Source organism: Bos taurus, chromosome 8 (assembly GCF_002263795.3).
Source record: "Bos taurus isolate L1 Dominette 01449 registration number 42190680 breed Hereford chromosome 8, ARS-UCD2.0, whole genome shotgun sequence".
Lineage (NCBI taxonomy): Eukaryota > Metazoa > Chordata > Mammalia > Artiodactyla > Bovidae > Bos > Bos taurus.
This window is the reverse complement of record NC_037335.1, coordinates 59,310,545-59,320,964: the sequence shown is the minus strand read 5'-3', so window position 1 is coordinate 59,320,964 and position 10,420 is coordinate 59,310,545. Positions and strand designations below refer to the sequence as shown.

Below are 10,420 nucleotides of genomic sequence, written 5' to 3'. Positions count from 1 at the left end.
TAACCGTAACACTTTTCTCTACCAGATGTTGTCTTCGCTCCTCCTTTGGTTTTCACACCATTTAGGTATCCTGATGGCTCAGCTTTCAGTCTTCTTACTCTTACATTGTTGCACCATCTCATCCCTGTGGCAGCCTAACCTCAGTGAGACCAAAGGCAGGGTCTTTTGGAGAAAAGACATTTGATACCTCTGCATCAAGCTGTGGGAAGAGCGCGGATGGCAAGATCCCACAAAATACGTGAAGGGTACTAATAATACGTTACAGAAATTTATGTTAGAATGATTGTTTTGTACTCACTTATAACACACAGTATACCTATAGGGAAGGTGGTTGGAACTCTATAGACTCTTTAGGAAAAAACAAGAGCAGACTTGTGAGAGGCCTGGTTTTGCTTCTGACATGTGTGCTCATAGCAGTGTAGCATCAAACAGGCACTTAGCTCTTCTGGGGTCTCAAGATTTCTTTATCAAGTCTGATAAAATGATTGATGGTGCTTCGTAAACTGTAGAAGGCAGTGTGAGGGATGGTTTATTGTCAACATGCACCTGCAGAATTCTGTATAAACCAGTAGGTGAACTGTAAAGCAAGTCCCTCTTTTTCCCCACAAGTTTCTCAGGAAGAAATTGGAATGAGTCTTACAGCAGATCACGTTCTATGATTAGAAGATGGGTTTCTAATCAAGAATATGGCATCAAATTAGATCATAGAGGACCAACAGTTTACCACAGAGGCAAAAGCAAAGATGGAACTTCTCTGCGACCCCATGGACAGCAGCCCACCAGGCTCCCCCGTCCCTGGGATTCTCCAGGCAAGAACACTGGCGTGGGTTGCCATTTCCTTCTCCAACGCGTGGAAGTGAAGCTACTCAGTTGTGTCCGACTCTAAGTGACCCCATGGACTGCAGCCTACCAGGCTCCTCTATCCATGGGATTTTCCAAGCAAGAGTACTGGAGTGGGGTGCCATTGCCTTCTCCACTCAGTTCCATGACCAGGGATCAAACCTGGGCTCCCACAGTGAAAGCACTGAGGCCTATCCACGGGACCACCAGGGATTTCCTGATAAATCACTTAAAAAAAAAACACTTGGGGAATTTCCTGGTGGCCCAGTGGTTAGGATTTGGTGCGTTTACTGCTGTGGGCCTGGGTTTGATCCCTGATTGAGGAACTAAGATCTGCAACATGCCCCACCACCACCACTCCCCCCCCCCAAAAAATTGCAAGATAGTCATCTTTTTTTTTGAGGATAAAGGAGGAATCAAGGATGGCAGGCGTCTGGCTTTGTATTGGGGTGGACGTACACCCTTCAATAGGAACGCACGCATTGAAAGAAAAGATTAAAGGGAAAAAGAGTAGGTTTTAGACAAGTTGAATATGCAACAATACCAGTAAGTGGTTAGATATGCAGACCTGAAGCCTAGAGATGGTTTAAAAATGACCCGTGTTTTGAAATACAGCACCTAATGGGATGGGGTGAAGAAATTTTTTTAATGCTGTTGATAAAATTGGACATCTTTTTGCAGGGCTGGGGGAATCAGATTCCCTCCATTCCCTACTCAAAAGTTACATTAATAATCTAAATGTACATCTGTGGAAATTCCTTGGTGGTCCAGTGATTAGGATTGCACCCTTTCCCCTGAGGAGGGCACAGGTTTGATCTCTAGTTGGGGAGCTAAAATTGCACATGCAAGGCACAGCCATAAGTAAACAAGTATACGTCCATGAAAGTGCTAGAATAAAGTGTTTTAGAAGCCATAAAGAAAAATGGTAGATTTAAACTCTGGCATGGTAAAAATCACCTTAAAATTAGAAAATAAGCTACATAAATTGGGAGAAAATATTTGCAGCAAATGTAACAGGTTGAATGAATATCTGTGATAGGCAGGATAATGCCATTCTGGACCCGGCGTGCCCCCCACCCCCAATGTCCACATCCTAATCCTTGGCACCTATGAATGTTATGCTATATGGCCAAAGAAAGTTGCAAATGGCATTAAGGTTGCTAAGCAACTGACTCTAAGATGGGAAAAGTATCTTGGATTGTCAGGATGGGCCCAATTTAATTAAAAGTATCCTTAAAAGTGGGAGAGGGAAGAAAAAGTGACATAATAGGAAAAGTTAACTTTCTTTTGCTAGCTTTGAAGATGGAGGAGGAGGGCCAATAGCTGAGGAATGAGGGCAGCCTCTAGAAGCTGGGAAAGACAAGGAATGAACCCTACCCAGTGCCCACAAAGAAATATGGCCCTACCAACCTCTTGATTTTAGCCCTGTGAGACATATATCAGACTTAACGAACTTTGTGTTGTGGTAATTTGTTATGGCAGCAGTAGAAAAGTAATAACAGTATTACAAACTGCAATCAAAAAATGGGTATACGATATGATAGAAAAGGGATAAACTTTTGTGACCTTGGGATGCATGAGCTAAACCTGAGAAAGAGAGCAGAGGGCTGACAAGAACTGGCTAGAAAGATAGATTTGTGGATCAAGTAAAGAAGGCGATCATGCCTAGGACCAATAACAGCTGCCTAGCCTCGGATCAGTTGTGCTCCTGTGTATATTTTTCTTCTGTTGACTTCCTGCAGAGTTTTTCTCAAGGGCAACACTGGGCTGTGCTTTCCTGGCCTTAACAGTCTCACCCTGTAGAGGACTCCAGGTTGATCATATGTGAATAGCTAGAAAAGAAAGTTAAGCCTATAGAATCCCAAGCTCTCTACATGTGGGACCCTGATCCTGAGGATGTAACAGCTGCAGCAGCATAGGGAATTGACATTCCCAGTACCCAAGACTCCAAAAAAAGACGTGAGTGGGACTTTTCTAGTTCAGCTAGTTTATTAGCATTTCCTTTGTCTCCCCGCCTCCCAACTGGTTGGGCTTCATTTCTTGGGATACTTATATTGGGTGCCAGTACTACCAGGCTTTCCTCTGCTGATGGATTTGGTGGGCATGGATCCATGGGTACCCAGAAACTTGGCTAATATCCTTTGGAGACTGCTGGTAAGGGGAGCGGGAGGTGAGGAGGAAAGATGCTTCCATGCCCAAGGGCAGGGCTTACAGTGCCTAGGGGACAGAATGTCAGGAGTTCCCAGCCTTGCCCCTCTCTGACCTTGGGAACTTAAATATTTGGAGTGAGGCTGGGGGTAGAAAGCAGTGTGTGGAGAGCACTGGTTGCTCTGCTGAGATCCTCGTGAAAGTCTACTGACAAGGTTCTCTGCTAATCTGGCCTGAGCTGGGTGGCTTTCCTCTGTAACTGTGAATGACCCCAAACTTGCATCTGCTTCTCCATAGTCTCCTCCTTTGGGTTTCCTGGGGCTGGCTCTCTTTTTGGCTGAAGATAGGGCTGAAGCTTTGTCTTGTCTCCTGCCTGAGGCTAGAACCACAGGGTTTGAGGGCTCTTCCTGGCCCAGGCAGTTCTCACCAGCCTCCATGTGAACATATGACTCTTGGGGTGAGATCTGGTACACTGTCTTTGCTTGCTTTCTTTGCTCTTTCCGAGACCCTTGTTCTGCCCTGCCAGACTTTTGTGTCTGAGGTTGGAAAGAGAAGTGGGAGTGATAACAGTAGGGGACCTGGACAGGCTGAGTCACTGTGCTCTGAGCTTTAGGGGGATGACAGCTTGAAGAGTGCGGCCACAGACTTGGGGGATGAGTCTGCTGTGGTGGGCAAGAAGAGAGTTTCCGGGTGGCTTGAGTTGTGGAGCTCAGGATAAGGGAGCTGCTGAATGACTGACTTGGAGATCTGGAAGCAGGGCTCTGCTGTAGTTTCTCCAGCCTGAGTTCCAGCTCCTTACTCCAGTGCCAGGGCCGGATCCCAGAGTAGGTGGGTACCTTTGGGATAGCCTCACCCTGGGAGGATGGAGTCTCTGTGTTAGCCCCTGTTAACAGCCCTCCCTTGGGTAGGCCAGGTTGGTTGGACTCAATCTTCAGAGCTTGAGCTTGGGCAGGAGGCCAGGGTATTGGCTGTAGGTGATCCACTGCTGGAGGGTTGGGGTCCTGGATGATCCCTCTGAGATGTTGCATATTCCTTCTCACAAACTCAAGGTCAATGTGTGGATCTGGTAGAAGAGCAGAGAACCTGGGAGTTGCGGCTGGGAGTTCAGTGGTCCTGCAGTTCTCTGTATGTTTCACTGTTTCCTCCTCAGGCTTATAGTCAGGTTTGTCTCCAATAGGCTCACTCGTGTGACACTTGGACACAGAGTTTGGGAGTGGGCTGGGGCTCCACACTGGGGACGCAGGAACCCAACAGATTTCTTTCTGCTCCACATCCCCCCAAATAGGCTTAGAGTCAGGCTGGACTCCCAAGGAGTTGGCTCCATGTGGGTCTTGGGGTAAGCTGCAGTCCGGGAGCTCTGAGGTCCGGGAGTCCTTTCTCCCTCCTAGGTCCCCACATCTAGCTTCAGATTCAAATGGGACTCCCATAGGGCTAGCTCTGAGGGAATCCAGTACAAGAACTGGGGGTGTGCTGAAGGCCAGAGATGGGGATTCAGAAGCCCAGGAATTCCTGGAGTGATCAGTGTCCTTCCATGCAGTTTCTGACCCAGTGAGGCCTCCCACAGGACTGATTCTGTGGTGTTCTAGAACAGGAGCAAGAGAGAGGCTGTGGCCAGGGCCTGGGGACTCTGAAGTCCAGAGGTTCTCTCTCTGCCTTATGGCCCCCCTCAAAGTGTTGGAGTCAGACAAGACTGCCTGGACACCTGTGCCTATGGACTCCAGAGAAGCTGAGGGGAAGCTGGGAGGTGAAACTGGGTCTGCAGAGACACAGAGATTTTCTTTACTCTCCATGCCTTTCCTTGGAGTCTCAGATTCTGAAGGAACACAAGTAGATCTGGTTCCATGGAGCCCTGGGTCAAGGTCAAAGGCTGGAGGCTCCGAGGCCCAAGATTTTGTTGAATTTTCTCTGTATCTCCACTGGGGCTCGTATCCAGATGACTCTCCGAAGAGTCTGCCTCCCAGGAGTTCTGGCAGGGGATGTGGGGAAGGGCAGAGGGCTGACACTGGAGACCCAGAGGCCATAGGGTTAGCTCTGTGTCCCAAGGATCCCCAGAAATCCTTGGTTGCAGAAGGTCCTCCTTCAGGGCTGATTTCCTGGGCTTCTGATAGAGGGTCTAGAGGCTGGCAGGGGGCTGGCATTGGGGGCTGAAAGGCTTGAGTACTCTCTTTATGTCCTGTGGTTCCCCATTGAGTCATATCTGCAGGTGGAACTCCCAGGGTGTTAGTTCCTTGAGGCTCTATCAAGGGGGCTACGGATTGGCAAGGGACCAAGATGGCAGGCTCAGGGATCTGAGGCTTCTCTCTTTGCCTCATGGTTTCCCAGAGGGCCTCAGATCCAGAAGGGCCTCCAAGAGGGCTGACTCCCTGGCATTCTGGCAGAGAAGCTTGGGTTAGGCTGGTAGCTGGCATTGCTGGCTCAGGGATTTTGGGGTCCTCCTTTTGCCCCATGGTCTGCCATGGGGCCTCAGACCTAGTTAGGGCTCCCAGGAGACTAGAGGGATTCTCTGCTAGGGAGGCAGAGAGTGAGTCTGGAAAGTGTTGTTGGAGACTAGGATCACATGGCACCTTCCACCAGACCTCAGATGAATAGAAGAGCTTGGAGGGTCTGGTTCTTTGAAAGTTAGGCTGTTGGTGCAGAGCTTGATCCCCGGAGACCCAAGGGATCTCTCTCTGCCGCGTAAGCCACTGTGTATTTGCTTCAGTGCCAGATAGGACTGTCTTACGGTCCATGGGAAAGGGGTTAAGATGAAGGGGAAGTGATGGGACAGGAGGGGAAGATGGAGAGGGAAGTTGTTGAGGATCAGAGGCCATCCTTTCCAGATCCTCTGTAGTATGGGCTTCCTGGGTGGGAAGTGGGGTTGGGAAGCCATACCAGGGAAGCAGCAATACTGGGGATCTAGGCAGGAAGGCAAGCTTGTTAAAGAAGACAGAAGGACTAACAGATAGCTTCAAGGGAGAAAGGCCACCTGAGCTCAGGAAGATGGCCTCCAAGGACTCACTGTGCAGAGAGGGCAGACCCCAGAAGAACTGGCTTTTTCTCTCCTGTGGGCGGCTCCCTGATGTTGTCGTGTGCCTCACAGGCAGGTTGGTCAAGATCTGAAAGGTGGGAAAGGATCGGGGAGGGTTTGGGGCCTGTGTGAGTCCTTGCTCTAGTGTCCCTGGGGCCTTATGGAGGCCTTCAGAATTACAAGATGGCTGAGATGGGGCTGTAGTGACTTGCTCTCCAATAGGAGCTTCTTTAGGAAGAGAACATGTCTTCAGTGGATCCAGAAATGCCTCCTCTTCCTCCTCTGACTTCTGCTTCCACAGGTGATCAAGGAAAGCCACACGGTACAGAAGTGGTAGGCCCTGGGGAGGGGAGAAAGATACAGTCAGGTGTGAAGGCTTTCCAGAGACACAGAGTGTGTATCATGAAGGCCTCAGTCTCTGGTCTACACCCAGAGTGGACAGTCACTCACTGGGGCCCACGTCTGGGGACAACAGTCCCTTACCCATCTGGTGTTAATGGCCATTACCCAGCCACATTTGAAGACCAGCATTTCCTTACATAACTCAACATCTAGGGTCAGTGAGCACTTACCTGGCTTCAAATGTTGTGTTAATGGTAAAACTCACCCGGCCTCACACTTAAGGCTTATGTGGTCACTTCTTTGGGCCCACATTGATGTCTATGACTCCTCCCCTGAACTCATGTGGTGAATCGTTTAACCCAGCTGCACTGCTGTGTCATTCACCTTGCCTCGCATCTTGTCCCCAGAGTACCAGGGCTGAAGCTGCTGCCATGTCCCAAGCTGCCACCACCTCTGGATCTGCCAAACCATGAACAAAAACAGTGTTATCAGATTCCCTGGACTCTGGAGGCAGCTGCTGCCACAGTGTCTGCAGGCTAGGGCATAGGTCAGCTGGTTCCAGAGAAGCCCCACGACCCCCTCAGACCCACGCAGGTCCTCTGGCAGCCATTCCATTTTCCTCAGCCTAGTGGCAGTTTACCCTCCTGAGGTCATCACTGCATCACAGAACAAAGAACTCCCATCCCCCACATACCTAACAACAGTCTGTCTGAATTTAGGGCCAAAACATTGCCCCCAGTAGACAACTCAAACTTCATTCAGTGAAACCTGAGTGATCCCCTTTTGTCTTGATTCCTAAGATCAGAATTACCTTCAGGCATTGTGGATGAGGACATGGATTCTAGCATCAAGCTGCCTTATTTAAATCCTAGCTCTGCCACTTCTTACCTGTGAAGTCTCAAAAGACTCAGTGCCTAAATTCTCTCACCTGTAAAATGGGGATAATATTATTACTTAGCACATAGAGTTGTTTTGAAGATTAAATGAAGAAAACATTTATATGCTTAGAGTAGTACATAGTATATGCTGTGTTAAAATTTTCTTTTGTTGCCATAAATGATCAATAACCAATCTAAAGTAAGATTAGAATAGAGAACAGTTTTATTTGAGTCAAGCTAAAGACTGTAACCCGGGAGACAGCCTCTCATAGCTCTGAGGAACTGCTCCCAAGAAGCCTGGTTTCCAGCACAGCTTTATATCTTGTCAGAATAAAAGACATCAAACATAACAGGGGTACATTTCTTCCATGTTTCAAAAAAGATTACTTGGTACACAGCAAGTCAGTATGGCCTTGGTACCTGGGAAGGGAGCCTTATCGTCAAAGGAGTACTGGCATTGGCCTCCCACGAAGGGAGGCGTTTATCTCTAACTTCAAAACAGATATTCTTTAGTTCTGGACAATGCACCCTTTTCTTCAATGATTAAATCAGATGTACAATGTATGTTTGATAGACTACAAGACGGGCTTGTAGCTAGTATAAAGTTCAAGTCAAATCATTTATAAGCCAGAATGACTTCCCCATACCTCAATATGTGAAAATGTCTTCCATCACTTTTATTTTTAAAAATTTGTATTTATTTTTGGCTGTCTGCAGGCTTTCTCTAGTTGCGGTGAGTGGGCTTCTCATTGCTGTGGCTTTTCTTGTTGAGGAGCACAGGCTCTAGGGTGCACAGGTGTCAGTAGTTGTGGCACACGGGCTTAGTTGCCCTGCAGCATGTGGAATTTTCCCAGACCAGGGATCAAAGCTGTGTCCCCTACATTGGCAAGTAGATTCTTAACCACTGGGAACAAGAGAAGTCATCTTTCATCACTTTTAAAGTTCCTAATTATTAATATAAGCCTCATTCCATCTTTAATAGGTAGAGTCTGTTTCCTCTTTTATATCTCATGTCTTTAGGTTGCCTGAGATCTTTTTTGCAAGCATTCATGTTAAGGATGACAGTAAATCAAATGTGCTTGATCTTTTTTTTTTTTTTTCTTTTGTTCCTCTTTCCCCTAAAATCACCACTCTGTTCCATTTCAACTCCTCTTTTTTGGATCAAGCTTCAATATCTGCCTTTGCAATACATTTCAGTGCCTCTCTTCTCACCCTGCCCCATCAGCTGCCAGCTTAGTCTGGTAGAAAGACCGTGAGTTGAAGTTGAGGAGACGGATTTTCTAGCTCTGTCACTGTTTGGCCATGTGATCTTGGGCAAGAAAACGTTCTCCACTGGTACCATGATTTGGCCTAGATTTATTCATTTGCTCAATCCACATATATTTATTAAGTGCTCCCTGTGGATCAGGTATTGTGCTCAGTCTTGAGGAGGCAGATGATAGGGTCTCTGTGCTAAAGTAGTTCCCATTTCAGTGAGGGAAATAGTCAAATAATAGAAGTTAAATAGAGATATGCACAGGGTACTAAGGAGGTGGAGGACATCTAACCAGCTTGGGGAAGGGGATGGCTTGTCAGAGGGTGCTTCCCAGAAGAGATCAGTGCTTGGTTTGAAGAGTCAAGAAAATGAGAGTGTAGGAAGCAAGAGGACAATTCAAGCAGTGGAAACAGCCTGTGTAAAAGTGGTGGGGCAGAGAAAGCATGTCCCATTAGGGAAACAAGATGTTTCAGTGCATGTGTTGTATTAGGTGGGGATAAGGGAAGCAGTAGGACAGACGAGATCACAAAGGGCCCTGAATACCAGACTAAGAAGTTGGAGCTTTATCCTGAAGGTGATGGGAAATAACTGTGAAATTTTGAGCAGGGAAGAGACAAGATCAAGTCTGTGTCTTGGAAAGAATACTCTGGCTATAGTGAGGGCAAAGAGATTGAAAGCAAGAGATTGGCTAGGGAAACTTTGCTTTAGTTTGGGCAAAAGATGAGGCCTGAACCAAGGCAGTGATGGTGGGAGTGGAAAATGACAGTCAAGTAAAATTCCAAAGTTATAATTGATTAGACTTGGTTACCAGTGGGATGGAGTGGAATGAGGAGTTGTTTTGCAGAAAGTTTTCCCTTTCATCTCAGGTTCAAAGGATTTGTTAACAAAATAAGTCACTTGTTATATACTAATAAATAATACAGATATTTATTAGAGAATTATCTAGCTTTCAACATACTAACATTAAAAGAAAAGAGAAATAGAAAGAGCAGAGAATATATCACCAAATTGGGTTTTGACCAACATCCAGACTTAATCAGCATTGGAAACTCCTATATCACAGTACATCTGGATTCCCAAATGGGAAAGGGTCCCAGGCGGCACATCCACTCAGTGGGTGAGACTTCAAAGATTTCAGTTCGAGTTCCTGCTTATAATCCCAGGACAATCTGTGACCAAATCACAGTTCTGGTTTCATATTAATGCTGTTTGTTTTGTTGTGTAAAACTTGGAATATAGTTAAGCCTGGGGCTTAGTTGGCAAGGCCCTCTCCAGGGTCTCATCAATCTCAAGATTTCTCCCTCATCTTATCTATGGTGCTACAAGGCTTGCACTCACAGCAGGTAGTCACTCACAGTCACTCACAGTCAGGGCAGCGTCCAGGCAGGTTAGAAGCAGGATCAGAGGCTTGCTCTGCTTTTTCTCTGAAGCCGAAACAAGACTATTCATTTAATTTCCCTAACAGGAGTTGAGAATGACTCCAGCGTTTCTGACTTGGGGGGACTGGGTGTATATGTTTGTGCCATTTTACTGAGATAAGTAACACAAACCTGGTGACCGATTTAGGATGACGGGGCAATGTGTTCCATTTTAGACATTTGCATTTGAGATTCTTGTGACAAGGATATATTTGTTAGGCAGGAGGCAGTTAGATACATGCAATGAAGCTTGGGAAAGCAGTCTATTCAATTCCAGTTCAGTTGCTCAGTTGTGTCCAACTCTTTCCCATCCCATGCAGTGCAGCATGCCAGGCTTCCCTGTCCATCACCAACTCCCGGAGCTTGCTCAAACTCATGTCCATTGACTCGGTGATGCCATCTAACCATCTCATCCTCTGTCATCCCCTTCTCCTGCCTTCAATCTTTCCCAGCATCAGGGTCTTTTCCAATGAGTCAGTTCTTCACATCAGGTGGCCAAAGTATTGGAGCTTCAGCATCAGTCCTTCCAATG

The 10,420-nt window shown here is 47.0% G+C and overlaps 1 protein-coding gene across 1 annotated transcript; it reads right to left on the bottom strand.

Moving 5' to 3' along the window:
• Positions 1-2,807: 2,807 nt before the first annotated feature.
• On the bottom strand, positions 2,808-7,021 carry C8H9orf131 (chromosome 8 C9orf131 homolog). The gene is made up of 2 exons (XM_005210132.5): positions 6,722-7,021; positions 2,808-6,335 (listed from the first exon to the last, which is right to left on the bottom strand). Exons 1-2 carry the CDS (start codon positions 6,950-6,952, stop codon positions 2,874-2,876), a joined length of 3,693 nt encoding a protein of 1,230 aa, XP_005210189.1. The 5' UTR covers positions 6,953-7,021; the 3' UTR covers positions 2,808-2,873.
• Between the last annotated feature and the right edge of the window lie 3,399 nt (positions 7,022-10,420).

Coding starts and splice junctions, on each gene's coding strand:
- C8H9orf131 (XM_005210132.5), bottom strand. CDS start 6,952: ATGGAATGGCTGCCAGAGGACCTGCGTGGGTCTGAGGGGGTCGTGGGG. Junction 6,336..6,721: donor GGGACAAGATGCGAGGCAAG/GTGAATGACACA, acceptor TCCCCTCCCCAG/GGCCTACCACTTCTGTACCG.